Source organism: Pinus tabuliformis, chromosome 9 (assembly GCF_031772625.1).
Source record: "Pinus tabuliformis cultivar Carrire ecotype Pingquan chromosome 9, CPIR1, whole genome shotgun sequence".
In the NCBI taxonomy this organism is placed as follows: domain Eukaryota; kingdom Viridiplantae; phylum Streptophyta; class Pinopsida; order Pinales; family Pinaceae; genus Pinus; species Pinus tabuliformis.
In genome coordinates, this window is record NC_142307.1 from 717,631,590 (window position 1) to 717,649,797 (window position 18,208).

General features: G+C 42.4%; 1 protein-coding gene across 1 annotated transcript in view; it reads left to right on the forward strand.

Moving 5' to 3' along the window:
* Window positions 1-17,772, forward strand: part of LOC149150700 (uncharacterized) — a 195,505-nt gene extending 177,733 nt beyond the window's left edge. The window contains exon 7 of the mRNA XM_089442908.1: window positions 17,368-17,772. Within this exon, the coding sequence (XP_089299034.1) occupies window positions 17,368-17,458 (91 nt within the window). The 3' untranslated portion in view covers window positions 17,459-17,772. The remainder of the gene's footprint in view (window positions 1-17,367) is intronic.
* Window positions 17,773-18,208: the final 436 nt, after the last annotated feature.

Here is an 18,208-nt window from a genome sequence, read left to right on the forward strand (position 1 = left end):
TCTAGGGCAACCTTGTTTAATTTGATTTCTCCATTATTTGACAATTTCTTGCAATTTGTTATTTTTTTCTTCTTAGTAGTTATGATATTATCATTAAGACAATTGCCAAAAAACCAAAAACACCAGAGAACACATGATATAGGCGCTCAGTCAGAGCAAAACCCCTATCTAGGGGTAAACCCAGTCGAGAACTCTTCCTTCAGTAGATTCATATGACAGTGAGACAACCAAGACCTTTTGACCCAAACCTCCATCCATCAAGTCAGCATATAGTCTTCTTCCAAAACTTTGAATCCTGTATTCATGAAAAACTTTGGTCCTGCACTTTTGCAATAGTACACAACTTCATCCCTGAAATAGTACACAATTGCTTCCTGTAATGGTAGGTGTCTTCGGTCCTGTAATGGATATACTCTTTATTCTGAAGTGATCTGAATAGCCCTGTAATGGACAGACTCTCAGCCTTGTAGATTACTCTATAAGTATTGTCATCTTCAGTCCTGTATCATGGGCATATTTCAGTCCCTTTTAGACATTTATCTTCAGTCTGGTAACCATACCATAATTTTGGTGATGTAGTCTTTGTGAAGTTTCGGCCTGCAATAACTTTAGTGCCTCGGTTCTTTAGTGCCTCAGTCCTTTATCTGTAGCTAATCCTAATCATATCTCTGTCCTCTGCAATTTTATCTGAACTTCTGTGTATCTCTCCCATAGGGTCGACTTTACTGGGGTATTTATAGTAGTTTCATTCTGGTCATTGAGCCGACATGTCAAGAAGAGGAAGCCAATTTGTAGGAGATGAGATTGAAGCCAAACTTGAGGCCGACTTGATGTTGGACGTGGAGGAGGTATCATGACTCAAATAATTTCTTTCTTTAATACAATGATCCCAATAAGGGTTTGACTTTGACTTAATAAAACCTAGAGCACATAATGAGTGTTTTGACCTATGGACGATTGACCCAAGCATGAAACCCATGCTTTAATAAGTCAATAATAAAATTTACTTTGACAAATATGTTACATCATTATTCAAGTACAATTATGAAGACCGATACTAGTTACATTCTTCAACATCCCAGTCCTCAAAGAATATCGGTCTTCTATGACTACTCTTAGCTTGGATGCCCTACCTCATCCTCAAAAGAGTATCAAATGCCAGATGCTTACCCAATCCTCCATTCTTTCTTCCAAAGTGAAGACAAGAATGATGTGTCTATCTCTCCCTCTCAATTGGGGAGGATATACCCATTCCTGTGAAGGAATGTACCCATTCCTATAAAAGGAAATGTACCCAAGCTCCCTCTTAACCAGGGACTTGTTTTCCAACAACAACTCTTTGGATCAGTGCCTTGCCTTTGGAAGAGATGGAATCAAGGTGAATTTTTTATTTGGAGAGAATTAACCCAATCAAGGAGGCCTCTAGGCAACTTTGCATGGCAATTAGGGCATGAGAGCAACTACCCAAGGACTTTATACTTTGATGTGCAATGTTTGATAACTTATCAAAGTATATTCAATAAACATAGCTTCTAGGAACATTCACCCATTCATACATGACACATGCAATGTATGTAACGCTTCAATAGATAAAAAAATTCCACCATTTTGCATACAGTAGCAGTGGATTTCAGACCTAGATAGTGAAAATCCCAACAACATTCATATAATATGATAAATACAATAACAAACATGAAAAGAAATCACTTACATGTACAATGACTATATCCAATCATCAAATCATGACAAGAATGAAGCTCCAAGACCAAGAGAATATTATTTAAACATCAAAATTCATCCATGAAACCAAACTCGTCCTCCAAAAGGGAATGTGAAATTCTCCAAGTAGCTACTAAACCGAAACAACTAATGATGAGAGAAATGAATCACCTCTCATCAATATATATGAACTTTAAAGAGTTCGATCTGCCTAATTAGGCCTAATTAAGCCCCAAATAATAAAATAATGTGCAATAATAACATCCCTTGGTGGCAAGCCCACCAAGATAGCTCAATAACATAAGATTAGCTCTCTCAAGAGGGCAGAATGATCAACATAATGAGTTGTTGGGCCATTGAGAAGGCCTAATGAAGTCCAAAGCGTGCCATGGTGAGAGAATGGACTCCAAACATAGTGGACAAGGGGTTGGCCCCTTGTTTTCCAAGCAAGTCACTGTGGTGCTCCTAAGTGGGTGTGGGGGCATAAGGACATCCTTATGGGTCTCCAAGTGGATCGATAATACTTGTAAACCTTCTGTAAGGGCTAGGATGATGACATAAGCCCTCCCATTGTCTCCTGCAATGAGACACATCCTCATTTGGACCCTGGAACATCTGCCAAGTGTATGGTGCAAGTGTGGAGCCAGTTGGGCATGGTGAACTAGGTGCATCATCCTCATCCAAAAGGTGGAACATAAGAAATCACTGAGTGGTACTGGGAATCCATGAAGTACTTTTTGCTATGGTGGAGGCCCATGGCTCTCAACGCTCACCCTACAAGTGCCAATGTGGCCTTCTCGAGGGCTTGGACCCCATATAGAGAGACCAAACCCAAAATGGAGACCCACCTACAATCCTGAATAAGATCTAATGCGTCCCCTTGCCCTCCAATACAACAAATCATTAGAATAATCAAGTAAAAGAGCTTACAAATCATGGAATCAATGGGGCACTTCGTGATGGCATGCCCTTCCATAGTGGGCTTTGGCATGTACAAGTGTCTCCAAGATTAATAAGGGGGTTAAACAAGGACCCTATTATGTGGTTTCAACATTTAAAGGGGGTGACATGTCCATGGTACATCCATCAGGTGGTAGGTTGCAAGTGATATAGTGATGGAACAGAGTGGGATCAAGGAAATACTTCAGGCCACATGTCATGGTACAAGGGTATCTATAATGAGGGAAGCCCACACTTGGGAATATGAGTGTAGGAGGGAGCAAATTGTGGTACATGAGTTACCCTGGCCTTATTTTTCCACCTTTCTTCATATGCCTTTTGCTTTTGATTGATTTTTCTTCATAACTTCTTGGGGCTCCAGGGGATGAGAACATGATGTGTAGGATATAGTAGTAGACACCCCTTTAAGGTGGGCTAGTTGATCACCCACCAGGGGTTGGGACAACCATGGGTTCCTTAATGATGGAGGGGGCTCATCTAGGGCCCATAGGAACCAGGGTGATGACTATAGATAAGGGGTAGAGCTCATGTTTGGCTTTTTCCCACATGCTAAATTTGCATGTCCTGACCATCTTTTGCATTTTGTGGTACATTTCCTGTTGAGAGGCCAAATCATGCTTTTCTTTTCTTTTTAGCTGCATCAACCTCCGGGGCATCATTCTAGGTTCGACCCTATGGGCAATGGGAGGGGGAGGCTAACCCTATGTGGACCCAATGGACAGATGTGGACCTGGATGTGAAAAGAGATGAATGGGGCTAAAATGAGTGGAGGGGAGTAATGTATAAGGTGTTGGGAAGTGGGACCACACAACCAAAATCGAGATTTCCCATGTAGTGCCAACCCTAAAGCTAATGGCCAGTAAAGGAGATCTCACGGGACTAGGATACAAGGCTAACCACCAAATTAGAAAGAGGAGACAAGAGCACAGACCTAGCCCATTCTTTCCGCCGAATTTCCCCACCAATCCATGCTCAAAAGTGTCCATGATAAGTAAGGAAGATTACTCAACTATACCAATGAAAAAGCCATACCTTCGGGGACGGGAGGTCCACCTTCAAACATACAATCATAACAGATGGGCAAGGGACCACATGGCCAACTCAAGTGGTAGAGATAATGGCACATCGAACTATCAGGTGGCTACAAGGGGCTGTCGGTTGAGGACTATCTAGGAGAAAATTTTTCTCCTATGCATACTACCCATAGGTGGTGGGTAACATTTAGCTCCAACTGGGACATGAACTCTCGGAAAGGGGTGCAAAAAGCTACTCGAATGGGAGGTCATGAGAAGACCAACAATCTCTTGGTACCGCAGACCTGTTACTTGCACATATCAAGGACTGATCATACGAGGCAACATGTTTTGTGGTGTCTTATGATCACCCATGCTTAGTATTAGGCCATAAAATAAAAAAGAAAGTAAAAGTATTTTCCATGCAATTTTCATCTAAATGCAGCTAATCTATCATGATAATATCATATGATGTTAGTTCTAATGAGAAAATCAACATGCAATGCATCCTACCCTAACATGCATATAATACAATGTCAAGTGTCAAGGAAAGGGGTGATACGACTCAACTTGATCGATTGTGACCAAAGTTTGTCATTAAGTTTGGCAATGTAGTAATAATCTTCTCCGACCTTTCCATGAATCTTGATGGGCACAGGATTTTTATCTACCAAGACCACATCCCCAACCTTATATTCCCTTTTAGGCTTCCACTTCCTGTTTGCTTTGTGATTTGGTCGTTTAAGAATACAAAATTCTTGTGAAGGGAGTATGGGAGAAGGTTTCTCAACCTCATACATCTTATAATATGGGATTGTGTTAAAATTGGAAACTAGGGCCAAACTCCATGTGGGTCATCTTATTTATGGCAGTTGATATTTTTCTTAGATTCCTCTCATCGAGAGGTGTAGGATTGATCTAAAGATCATCCGATTCCGATAAGTATTCATGGAGATATGAATTTATTTGTGTTATGGGACAATTCGTCAAGGTCGGCCAACAACCAAATAAGCCCCACTTGTGCTCAACGTTTTAGTATGAAAGGAGGTGGCATGATAACCATTTAGACACACTCTTGAGATCTCTCCTCTCCACTCTTCTGAGTTTTGGTGGAAGGAGACATCAACAAGAATCTTCGCTGCCCTAATGTAAAGATGCTATACGCTAAGGCTGTCATGGTGAAGAAGGCCTAAAACGTAGCTATGGAGAAGAAGGCCTAAAACACAGCTATGGAGAGGATGTACTAGCTATACGCTGTCCAGAGGAAGCCCTAGCCGCAGTCATGAAGGAGATTTGGCTGTAGATATAAGAAGCCCTAGCAGTTGTCTTGTGAGGAGATTTGGCCACAGTAAAGAGGCTCCTATACGTAGCCTAAAGAAGCCCTAATATGCTACCTAAAGAAAGCTCTATTCGCAGTCTAGAAAGACCTAATCTAAGGTCATCCATCCACAGTTAAAAGGCCCTAATTCGCTGTCCAAATGGAAGCCCTAGTTGCAGCAAGGAGAGGACTGGACAACGTGGACATTTGAGGGCTATTTCAGGGGTCCGGTTAGAGGATAGAATGACTGATTGGAGGAGGCCGAGGCAAGGAAGGTTTGCTGGAGGGTGCAACAACTGTTTGAGGGTAACAATTCCATGCATTGGGCTTGAATTTTCCCTAAAGGAACATCGTGACATCTACAACAAGGAGTATTCAGCGTGGAGAAATAACGCTGTTCTGAAGCTATTTCAGGAAGACCGTGAGGCTGTTTAGGAAGGCAGAGTTAGGGGAGCTTAGGATCAGATCTGTTGAGGTATCATTGGAGGATCAAGGATCATATTTGTGCTGCCTGGAAGCTACAGGAAGACTGTGTGTTAGGCCGCAGGCCATAACGCCATAGTCAAGGATTGTTTTGATGACTGTTAGATAGGACTATCTTGAATAATGAAGGCTGCCCTATATGCCATTCAATGCAGCAAATAGAGACCCTAAATAGTCCTTGATGAAGGTTGTCCCATCTACCATCCAATGCAGCAAGATAATAAATGCTAGAATGAGATGCAGCGTGATGGGCACAGTGAGGTATAGTATGAGGCAACACTGGTGAGTGCAGCAAGATGATAAGGTACAACATGATGATGCAATACAGGGAGGTGCAACATGATGATAAGGTGCCGCAGTATGATGTGTGCAACATGGTAATGAGGTCTAGCATGATTATTGGGTGCAGCATAGTGAGGTGCAGCATGGTGATGGAGTCACCTTGGATCAGTGGAAGCAGTATGCCTTCAGATTAGCTACTCATATGCTATCTTCTTAGAGAAGATCTCTGCTCTTATTTAGATAAGTCAAAATACTGACTTCCGATGTATCTGTACTATCTCTCTCTCTGCTGAACTATTGAAGAACATATAAGAAGAATTGATCAAGGGTTTCCCCACATTGGGGTTTGTCCCTGGCTAGCGCCACATCTTGTGTCCTCTTGTCTTGGCTTGTCTTCTGCGATTTATGTTTATGTTCTATCTACATTTTACTATCATGCTAAATGTGATTGCTAATCTGGAATTGGTATTGAGTTAATATGGAAAATTGAAGTAAATTTGCTATCAGCATAGAACATACCTGAAATTAACATGGTATCAGAGCTGAGGTGAAGACAAAGCCCAAGCAAGAGTGAAAGAGCAATCATCGAAGACAGTTGGAAAGAACAAAAAGGCTCAATGGCTTTCTCATGCCTCCTCAAATTCACCAAGGGTGAAGTCGAAGCAAAGAATATTATCCGAGTGGCGTAGCGAAAGCATCTGATGGCTTTGCTTGCAATAAGTTCGGCCATTATGTGAAGGAGTGTCCGAATGGTAGGGACACATCACTTGATAATGATAACAATCATTCCAGGGACATCTTCAATGATCGAAGGAATGACAGGTAATGCAGAAATGGCCGGCTCTTCAAAGAAAGCAAGGAACCCTAGGTATGAAGAATCAAATGTTGTTTTTTATAAGATAAAGAAGTATTATCTTCTATTGGCCCTCTCCTCCAGACTCTTTGGGAATCTGGCTTATTGATTGTAGTGCTTCAAGGCATTTCATCGGATATAAGGGTGCTCTCTCTAATTTGGTAGAGATGGAAAGAGTCGTGGGATTATACTTGGAGTCAATGCCACCTATCTTGGAAAGGGTGTAGGGAATGTTACCCCTCAATTGAATGAGGGTAAAACAATTCATTTACAAGAAGTTCTTTATGTACCTAATCTCAAGAAGAACCTGGTGTCCATTTTGGCAATGGAAATCAAAGGTTTCAAGGTGGCATTCATCGATGGAAAGGTACGTGTTTGAAAATGGAATTTTCAAAGATGCTTTTACTCATGGGTTCAAGGTTGGCAATTTGTATCAAGTTGCAGAAAGTCCATTGGGGACCATGTCGATTGACACATCTCTTCTATAGCACCAGAGGTCTGCGGGCCCTACCCGATGTGAGTCAGATGGTGACAGGGATGCCTGAATTCAAGAAGAGCAAGAAGGTACATGTTCGAGAAGTACTGAAGGAAAATATTACAAGAGGACCATTCCCCTCATGTAGCAGGTTCATAGGTTTGGAACAACTCGAGGGGTTTGAGATTCATGATTGGGAATATCTTGTATGCAGGTGGAAGAAAGCCCTCTATGGCTTGAAGCAAAACACCTAGGGTTTGATATGAGAGGATTGATAACTGTCAAATGAAGCTGAGATTCATTAGGAGTGAAATCGATGCAAACCATTGCTTGAAGGTTGTGGATTATAGACCTCTCATACTGGCACCTTATGAGGACGACCTCTTCCTGACAGGTGCAGACCTTCTCATTTGCAAAAGTAAGAGGGAGTTGGATTCCGGATTTGGAATGGTAAACTTCAAGCCCGTGACTACTTCGATGGAGCTTAACTTTCAGAAGTTATGTGGTAGTGATGCCAGACTTGATTTGGGAAATGCCTCTGAGTTTCATAAACTCATACTAGCATTGATGTTCTTGGTGAATTCTCGTCCGGATATATGTTTTGCAGTTAGCATGTTGAGCTCATATATGGTTGAGCCTCATTGGATTGGTGCCAAGAATCTTCTGAGATATCTTCGAGACACAATCTCTCATGATTGAGATACACTGTTGGAAATGTAAAGCTGCACGACTATTCGAACACTGATTGGGCAGGCAGTGTGAAGGATCGCAAGATCACTTCTAGGTGCTGGTTCTCTTTGGGTTCTGCTACGATATCCTGGATGAGCAGGAAGCAAAAGTCGGTTGCTTTGATCACCGCTGAGACCGAATACATAGCTACGAGTATGACCTCGTGTGAAGCTGCCTGGTTGAGGAAGCTCTTCAGTGAGCTGTTTGGACACATGATGGATACCACCGTGATCTTCTGTGACAACTAGAGGGGGATTCGATTGTTGAGGAATCTTGTATTCTATGATCGCTCCAAGCATATAGACATCAAGTACCACTTTATCTGGGATATGGTACATCGATGAGCAAGAAGGCTCCATCGCATTGGGATTGATGTGCAGGTCGCCGACATTCTGTCGAAGCCCCTGGGAAAGGTCAAATTTGTGACTTTTCGAGAACGACTAGGAGTCGTGGAGAGACTCTCTCCTAAGGGTCCTATATGATATGGACATTGAGCTCTAGGAGCTCCAGGGGGCTTGGGGGTACATCATGGAGTGATGAGCAACCATAGGGTAAATGGTTCAACCTTCCCCTTGTGGTCTGCTATGTAGGCAGGATGAGTGGTTCATCCTTCTCCTGTCGAGACACAATCATAGGGTGAGTGGTTCAGCCTTCCCCTAGTGATCTGTTGTGTATAGGGTGAGTGGTTCAACCTTCCCCTGGGATACCCCTTGCGACATGTAGGCAGGATGAGTGGTTCATCCTTCTCTTGCTGAGACATCCTACCCATGCAGTCTGGGACTCATGGGAAGTACCTCTCATTTGGCCAATGAGCAGGGAAATGAGGATAGGGACCATAGTAGTACCGATGGACGCATCGTGTTACTACCGTACTCCCTATGCTAGGATGATATTGATCTGGGATCAATGAAACTGACTTCGGGTCAGTATGAGTGGTTTGAGACACTCTCTTTTGATATTGATTTGGGATCAATGAAACTGACTTCGGGTCAGTATGAGTGGTTTGAGACACTCTCTTTTGATATTGATATGGAATCAATGAAACTAACTTTGGGTCAATATGAGTGGTTTGAGACACTCTCTTTTGATATTGATTTGGGATTAATGAAATTGACTTCGGGTCAATAAGAGTGATATAACTCACTCTCTTTTGGAACTGATCTGGGATCAGTAAGAGTGGTATGACACACTCTCTTCATATGGGACTGACTTCGGGTCAGTAGAGAATGGTATGAGACATTCTCAATCAATTCTTCTTCTTCATGGTTCAGCAGAGCAGAGAAGAGCCGAGCATAGCAGTGCAGGGCATTGATGGCAGAGATAGCACAGTTTGGCAGATGGATCAACGGATGGAGTTCTCCCTAGTTGAGAGGGAGTGTTAAAATTGGAAACTAGGGCCAAACTCCATGTGGGTCATCTTATTTATGGCAGTTGATATTTTTCTTAGATTCCTCTCATCGAGAGGTGTAGGATTGATCTAAAGATCATCCAATTCCGATAAGTATTCATGGAGATATGAATTTATTTGTGTTATGGGACAATTCGTCAAGGTCGGCCAACAACCAAATAACCCCCACTTGTGCTCAACGTTTTAGTATAAAAGGAGGTGGCATGATAGCCATTTAGACACACTCTTGAGATCTCTCCTCTCCACTCGTCTGGGTTTTGGTGGAAGGAGACATCACCAAGAATCTACGCTGCCCTAATGTAAAGATGCTCTACACTAAGGCTGTCATGGTGAAGAAGGCATAAAACGTAGCTATGGAGAAGAAGGTCTAAAACACAGCTATGGAGAGGATGTCCTAGCTATACGCTGTCCAAAGGAAGCCCTAGCCGCAGTCATGAAGGAGATCTGGTCTTAGATATAAGAAGCCCTAGCAGCGGTCTTGTGAGGAGATCTGGCCGCAGTAAAGAGGTTCCTATACGCAGCCTAAAGAAGCCCTAGCAGCGGTCTTGTGAGGAGATCTGGCCGCAGTAAAGAGGTTCCTATATGCAGCCTAAAGAAGCCCTAATATGCTGCCTAAAGAAAGCTCTATTCCAGTCTAGAGAGACCTAATCTAAGGTCATCCATCTATAGTTAAAAGGCCCTAATTCGCTGTCCAAATGGAAGCCCTAGTTGCAGCAAGGAGAGGATTGGATAGTGTGGACATTTGAGGGCTATTTCAAGGGTCCGGTTAGAGGACAGAATGACTGATGGGAGGAGGCCGAGGCAAGGAATGTTTGCTGGAGGGTGCAACAACTGTTTGAGGGTGACAAGTCCATGCATTGGGCTTGAATCTGCCCTAAAGGAATAGTGTGACAACTACAGCAAGGAGTATTCAGCATGGAGAAATAAGGCTGTTTTAAAGCTATTTCAGGAAGACTGTGAAGTTGTTTAGGAAGGCAGAGTTAGGGGAACTTAGGATCAAATTCGTTGAGGTATCATTGGAGGATCAAGGATCATATTTGTGCTGCCTGGAAGCTATAGGAAGACTGTGTGTTAGGCCGCAGGCCATAACGCCACAGTCAAGGATTGTTTTGATGACTGTTAGATAGGACTATCTTGAATAATGAAGGCTGCCCTATATGCCGTTCAATGCAGCAAACAGAGACCCTAAACAGTGCTTGATGAAGGTTGTCCCATCTACCATCCAATGCAGCAAGATAATAAATGCTAGAATGAAATGCAGCATGATGGGCACAGTGAGGTATAGCATGAGGCAACTTTGGTGAGTGCAGCAAGATGATAAGGTACAACATGATGATGCAATACAGGGAGGTGCAGCATGATGATAAGGTGCCATAGTATGATGTGTGTAGCATGGTAATGAGGTCCAGCATGATTATTGGGTGCAGCATAGTGAGGTGCAACGTGGTGATGGAGTCACCTTGGATCAGTGGAAGCAGTATGCCTTTAGATTAGCTACTCATATTAGCTACTCATATGCTATCTTCTTAGAGAAGATCTCTGCTCTTATTTAGATAAGTCAAAATACTAACTTCTGATGTATATGTACTATCTCTCTCTTTGCTGAACTATTGAAGAACATATAAGAAGAATTGATCAAGGGTTTCCCCACATTGGGGTTTGTCCCTGGCTAGCCCCACATCTTGGTCCTCTTGTCTTGGCTTGTCTTCTGCGATTTATGTTTATGTTCTATCTACATTTTACTATAATGCTAAATGTGATTGCTAATCTGGAATTGATATTGAGCTAATAAGGAAAATTGAAGTAAATTTGCTATCAGCATAGAACATACCTAAAATTAACAGATTGGCCCCAACTTGACCACATGAGTGTTGATTTTGGGTAGCATCAGATGTGCTCTAACTCCAAAATTTTGTGGAGGGGCTAGAACACATGAGATCTCCAAGACCCAGAAATCGTTTGGAGAAATTCCACCCGGATGAGGAGTTATTAAAATAATTAATATTTTTAATGGGTTCTTAAGTCTAAACTTAGGAAAATAAAAATATTAATGGGTATTAATAAGAATATGGGTGAGAAACTTCTAAGTGACGAGGATCAAGTCTGTTTTAATCTTAGCCATTGATTAGGGACTTAATCTCGGCCGTTGATTCATCAACAGGAAAAGTATAAGAGGAGGCTTGAGGGTCAGTTGGAGATACACTTGAGAGATCAGTCAGTTTGATTTTTCTGGGGCGAGGTTTGCTGAGAAAATCGAACAAGTGATCTGTTGCAACAGAGGGGTAGGGATAGTTGAGGTTGGAGGATCTTCTCTGGGACCTCGAATACACAACAGAGAGAGGCAGAGAAATACCAGAGGAGGCAGCGTAGACCCAGGGAGGTTGACACTGGGCTAGGAGGGCCCACGCATTGCTTGACGCAGTGCCAGCGTAGGGGTAGAGCCACCCTCCAGTAGAAGTCCGAATTCAGCTGGGGAGCAGCAGGATCAGCCAAGAAGGCTGACATCAGAGCTCTAGGAGGCAGAGGAGGCAACGCAGTGTCCTAGTGTGCTCCACCCAGGCCCACACAGCTATTGCGAAGGGGCAGCATAGTTGTAGCCGAGGACAATCAATCCATGTTAGGATATTGCAACACATAGGAAATAGTTAAGTATAACTTGGTCTAGTGTAGAGTTAGGTAAAGTGTGTTTCTTTACTATGTACTTTTGTAACTTACAATCCGACGGTCACGATATGTAGTGATCTGATGGTTGTATGATTTGTATGTATGTGTAGTCTGCGATAGTGTCTTCATCGTTGTTTTAACAATTAAATAACTTGTTGAATGTAAAAACAAGTAGGAGATGATAAACCAGTGATTGTAGTAGGATTTATGATGTGTAGATTAAGAAATTTTCACATGGTATCAGAGCATTGTAGATCATGGGACACTGAAGACATCAGCTGGGAGATCTAGTGAATTTGGTGCAGAGAAGTAGCTGTCCCGAGTGACATCGTTGTTTCAGACGCAGAGGAGCAGCTGAAGGAGTGACGTAGAGCTAGAGAAGTGATGCAGAGGCTCACGCAGTGCTTGCGTCAACATTTCGAGCCTGTATAGGGTGACGCAGTACTCGAGAGGAGCTCACGTAGTGACTGTGTTAGCTCTCTGGGCTAGCACAGAGCCTGAGAGGCTCAAATCAATCAGTGGCCAGGGCTGGAATAGCAGAGCAGATTCGATCTGAGGTGCTGGTGAGACGTTGTTGCTGTTGGTGTAGAACAATGTTTGAGGAGACAAAGCCGAGGTAGAGGGAGTCACTACCTTGACAAATTTCTAGCCAAAGAAATCTAAATTTGGGTTGCAGCAGCAAAGGAGGATTGGAGAGGAGTGATTCGACATTTAGCGGGAGGATTTCCATGAAGGAAATCAGGACTTAGAGGGAGTCTAGAGGAGCTTGTTCCTTAGAGGATTTCTGGTGCCGAAGAAATCCAAATCTGAGTCTTGCTGGATTAACAACATGAGAGGGAGAAGAGAACCAATCATATATTTGTTGAGCAGAGATGGCAGTCAATGGACTGAGGGATCAAGACAGATTGGATGGAGCATCCAATTTTGTCATCTGGAAGGTTAGGATCCTAGCAATCCTAGACAAACATCACATCAAGGACTATGCCTTGAAAGTAGTTGCTGTTCCGGTTGACGCTGATCCGCTGCAGAAGTACGAGGAGGCCCAGGCGAAGGCTAAATGCATGATTCTAGATGGGGTCAAAGATCATGTGGTCCCACATTGCTGAGAAGGACACAAGAAGGGAGATGTCGGAAACGCTGACCACCTTGTACCAAGGGACTTCTGTTCAACGAAAAATGCTATTGGAAAATCAGCTAAGACAGTACCAGATGCAAAAGGGAGAAGAGATCGATCCCTTCCTCCTTCCGTTGCAAGGGATTTGCAACCGGTTGACTTCCATGGGGTCTACACCTGATCCTAAGTTCATGGTCAAGACTACCCTAAATGCAGTCACCGAGGACTGGGAGACATTTGTCCAAAGTATCTTGGGCAAAGCGACTCTCCCCAGTTGGGAGGAGATGTGGGCAGCTCTTCGACAAGAAGAGATCAGGAGGTTGACCAAGGCAAGGAGTAGCGGCAAAGGAGCCCAGGTCAAGGAGGAGGAGAATGCAGCTCTCGCATCATCGGGACAACAAGGGCAACAAAAGAGAAAGAAGAAGAATATTTCCAAGGTCAGATGCTTCAAGTGTGGGGAACTTGGACATTTTGCCACTCAGTGCCCCTGGAAGAAGGGCAAGGAGGAAGCTTCTAACTTGAAGGTTGCTTCAGCGAAAGTTGACAGGGAAGGCAAGGATGACAATTGTGCCATGAATGTTCATGCGCCTCTGGAGAAGAGGTGGGGCAACATGGAGTTATAGTCGAGAGGACTGTATGATGGGCAGGATCCTTGAGGTTCCCAAACTCTTGGATCACATATGGCTACGGGATCCCTTAACGACAGTAGCAAAATGACCGGTGTCGGTTGGAGCGAGGTGTGATGGAGCGACAGTGGCAGAGCTAGAGTGCCAAAGTTTGAGGCAACGCAGTGGATGTTGTAGCAGTGCGAGAGACACAGAGCAGTTTGTAGCAGCGTAGTAGCAGCAGAGGTAGCTTCAACGTCACAAGGCATCTAGACTGACCAACATGACAATTTTTGGGTGAAGTTTCAATTGCTTACTTCTCAGCAACTGAGTTGCAATGCAACAATTAGCAGTGGTAGTGCTATGCAGCATGATGCAACATTTTGAGAGGGAGCTACAGTATAGATGTAGCAGTGACAGTGGTAGAGTCATGGGCAACAGTACAGGGAGCAACAATGCAGTGGATGAAGGGCATCAGCAACATAGAGGATCGATGCAATGGATCAATGTAGTACTTATGTTGAGAAGTGTTACTAGAGCACATTCCTCGCTAAGAGGGAGTGTTGATTTTGGGTAGCATCGGATGTGCTCTAGCTCCAAAATTTTGTGGAGGGGCTAGAACACATGAGATCTCCAAGACCCATAAATCATTTGGAGAAATTCCACCCAGATGAGGAGTTATTAAAATAATTAATATTTTTAATGGGTTCCTAAGTCTAAACTTAGGAAAATAAAAATATTAATGGGTATTAATAAGAATATGGGTGAGAAACTTCTAAGTGACGAGGATCAAGTATGTTTTAATCTTAACCGTTGATTAGGGACTTAATCTCGGTCGTTGATTCATCAACAGGAAAAGTATAAGAGGAGGCTTGAGGGTCAGTTGGAGATACACTTGAGAGATTAGTTAGTTCGATTTTTCTAGGGTGAGGTTTGCTGAGAAAATCGAACAAGTGATATGTTCTAGCAGAGGGGCAGAGATAGTTGAGGTTGGAGGATCTTCTCTGGGACCTCGAATACACAACAAAGAGAGGCAAAGAGACGCCAAAGGAGGCATCGCAGACCCAAAGAGGCTGACCCTGGGCCAAGGGGGCCCACAGATTGCTTGATGCAGTGCTAGCGCAGGGGTAGAGCCACCCTCCAGCAGAAGTCTGAATTCATCCAGGGAGCAGCAGGATCAGCCAAGAAGGCTGACGTCAGAGCTCCAGGAGGCGGAGGAGGTAGCGCAATGTCCCAGTGTGCTCCACCCAGGCCCACACAGCTACTGCGAAGGGATAGCGTAGTTGTAGCCGGGGATAGTCAGTCCAGTTGCCAGAACGGAGAGATTTTGCTGGGTGAAGTGAGGTAATCTCACTTAAGTTTCTGCTAGTATATTTTTATCTTTGTAACTAGATAACTGAGAGGGCATTCAGAGTTGTATTCAAAACTACTACTTAATAATAGAAAACCCTCAGTTTTCCGAGGAAGTTTGTCCAAAAATAACGGTGTCCCTTGTGTATTTGTCTCGTTCTATTTTCAGTTCATGATCTGTATGTATGTGTAGTCTGCAATAGTGTTTTCATCACTATTTAAACAATTAAATAACTTTTTGAATGTAAAAACAAGTAGGAGATGATAAACTAGTGATTGCAGTAGGATTTCTGATGTGTAGATTCAGAAATTTTCTCAATGAGTAGGGTAGGCAAGCTCTCTATAAAGGATGAAAGGGACTCCATCAGATTGTGGAATGGTGATGTATGATAAGTCCATTTGAAGTTGACCACCAACAATGGGCCCCCATTTCCTTGATAACAACATCCCCCAAACATTAGGGATATCTATGGCCACAACATCCATAAGTAATGATATATCGGGATTCATAGCTAAAGAGACCTTAAGATCTTTTTTGAGGCCCTCTACTTCAACGGGTTGGGAGTTGAAACCACACACACTTTTATACCTTCGAGTGATGTTAAGATTCAATTGCTTCATGACCTTTATAGAGAAGCCCCTAAATCTAACATGTAGTTATGCAACAAAAGGTCATTAGTAGCCAAGGTGAGTAGGAATGGCTCATGCCCTGGGTTTAGATCGGGAAGATGGATATTTTGCAATGCTACAGGTAATTCCTCCTCTTCAAACCCCAGGGATTTCTTAACTTGCCATTGCTGCTGAGGAAGCTTCACAATCTCCTTTAATGGAACTTGTATGGTCATCTTCCCTATAGCAGTCTCTAAATCGATATCAAGCTCAACCTCTTTACCCTTATCCTTTTTGGTGGGCTCTTTCTTTTGAGGATCCTTTTTGGGATTAACTTTCTTTGGAGGATCCTTCTTAGGGGGATCTTTAAGGAGAGGCTCTTTGTGAGGGACCTGCTTGGGAATTGAGTCATTCTTGTTGGTTTCCTTGGAGGTTGTGGGATTTTCATTGTTATTCTTTCGTGAATATTGGACCCCTTTGAATCTTCCACTATCATTGGCATTGAGGATTGGATCCCTTTTCTCGTCAATAGTTACCTCCATCAAAAACTCTTCAAGAGATTTCAGCCCTAGAAGACTCCATTAAACCTTTGGAGGATAAGGCACTAATCTTTGTTGTTGTTGATCATCCATTAATTTTATTTATTTTCTTCCTCTTTTCCCATTTCTAGATGTCTAGGGTTAGCTGCTAGGGATTTTAGGGCTAATTTCTGCATAAAAAGGAAATTTTGTTGGATGTTTGTGGCTTATAAATTAGGAATTGCATCTATAAATAATATGAAGGCAATATCCAGCACAGTGCATGGCTAATCTTCCTCATTTAGGATTGACGTCATCCCTCTTTTGCTGTTTATGCACATTTTTCAGCCATAAAAATCAATTTCCTACCCTAACCCTAGTATCTATTGGAAGGCATTTCTTCCTTTGTTGTTGATTATCCTTGGAAGGCCTTTTCTGTGGCTGCTATATGACATTGTACACTTTATCTTTGTGTACCAAATTCCAATCAAACCCTAACTCATAGCAGCTTTATCTTTGGTCTAGGCATATAGTATTTGAACCTTGGTATAGAACATCTAGGCCTTTCTAGGCTTTGCCAATACTCTGGGCCATATTATAGACCTCTTATACATCACCTTAAGCCATATCATTAGAATATCCTTTGGATGATCTAGGGAAGCCTCTCTTGTGGTTCAATACCACTAAAGAGCAGGAGAAAGGTTGTGGCGGTGACATTGGCAACCCTTTCTCTTGTTTCCATAAGATCTGGCCCTGCCTAGTGAGGCTTTGCACTGGGATTGCTAGATTTTGTGGGAACAATGCCCATATGCTGTGACATCTGAATTGTGTTAGAAATTACCAGTGCTTTGCAGAGGTAGATATATAGAGCCATGAAGAGTCAGTGGTGCTTAGAAACACCCTTATGACACTACACAACACAAGAGTTTGACTACTTTTGTTTATAGTGCATCTAGATATTATTTTAAGATTTTCAATGCCCATTATTGGACATTAGTATTTGAATTAAAACTACATTAGATGCCAAATATTACAATTGTCATTTAGTCCTTTTAATTATATTGTTTCTTAAAGTCTCTTGGGTAAATGTTATCCCACTTTCTTTGTATGTTTAATCACTAAAGCAGTACATTCAATTGTTTTATGTGTTATTGCAACTTTCTAGATTCAGTTTAGTTGTCTTCGCATAATTGGTTGTCCAATTTCTCTGGTCTTTTCATTATTTTTAACAGATTGGTGATTATGTATGTGCTTTCTATTTTTTCAGGTGTAACTATGCAATGCAATGTGTTCTAGAAACATGGAAGTCAAAAGACCGTAACAGCAATGACAGGGTGGATGCCTGTCATTTAGTTTGATTCTACCCTCTATGGTTTTGTAGTATGCAGGCATTCCAGTTTTGTAACTGTATTTTAGAATTGCTGCTCCTCCAAAGCTTGAAGGTAATCCTCAAGTTGCTTGCATCAAGACATCAAGAATCAAGGTAGAATTCCAGTCCATTTAATGATTTCCTCACAGGTGTTTTTCCAAGTGCTCAGGCTAAAATTCTGTATATACCTTCTGTGAATAGGCATTCATGAAATTTGGAATCTATGATCTGCACTGGAAAGACTGCAAATAACTAATTTTCCTTATAGGATAGCTTGTATAAGTTGTAGGAAAGATTTGCAAATCATGGATGAGTTGTAGGCAATATTTCCAGCTCTGTTTACAACTCAAGATCTATTACAGCAAGATTTGGCAAGATTGGCCGTGTTTGTACAGTTCTGAGTTCAATCTGCAGCTCTGTTGGCATAAGTGCATTTGGAAGGCCTTTTATTTTCAAATGCTTTGACGTTGTCATTGTTTATGTAACATATGTTTTGATGACTATTGATAAATATTGTCAGAACATACCAATAAAGGAACATCACAGTCCTGTGCTCAAGCGCTATTTTTTGGTTCTTGGAATATTCACATTTACTTTATTAGCCTGAAATATGAGCAGGTTGTGATATTTGAAATAAGAAACTTGATGTGTTTACAATTTTGCTTTCTTATGCAAGAATTGTTACAAGAAATGGCAAAAAAGAAACAAAACGGCAAATGGGCTTGGATTGAAATGGAAA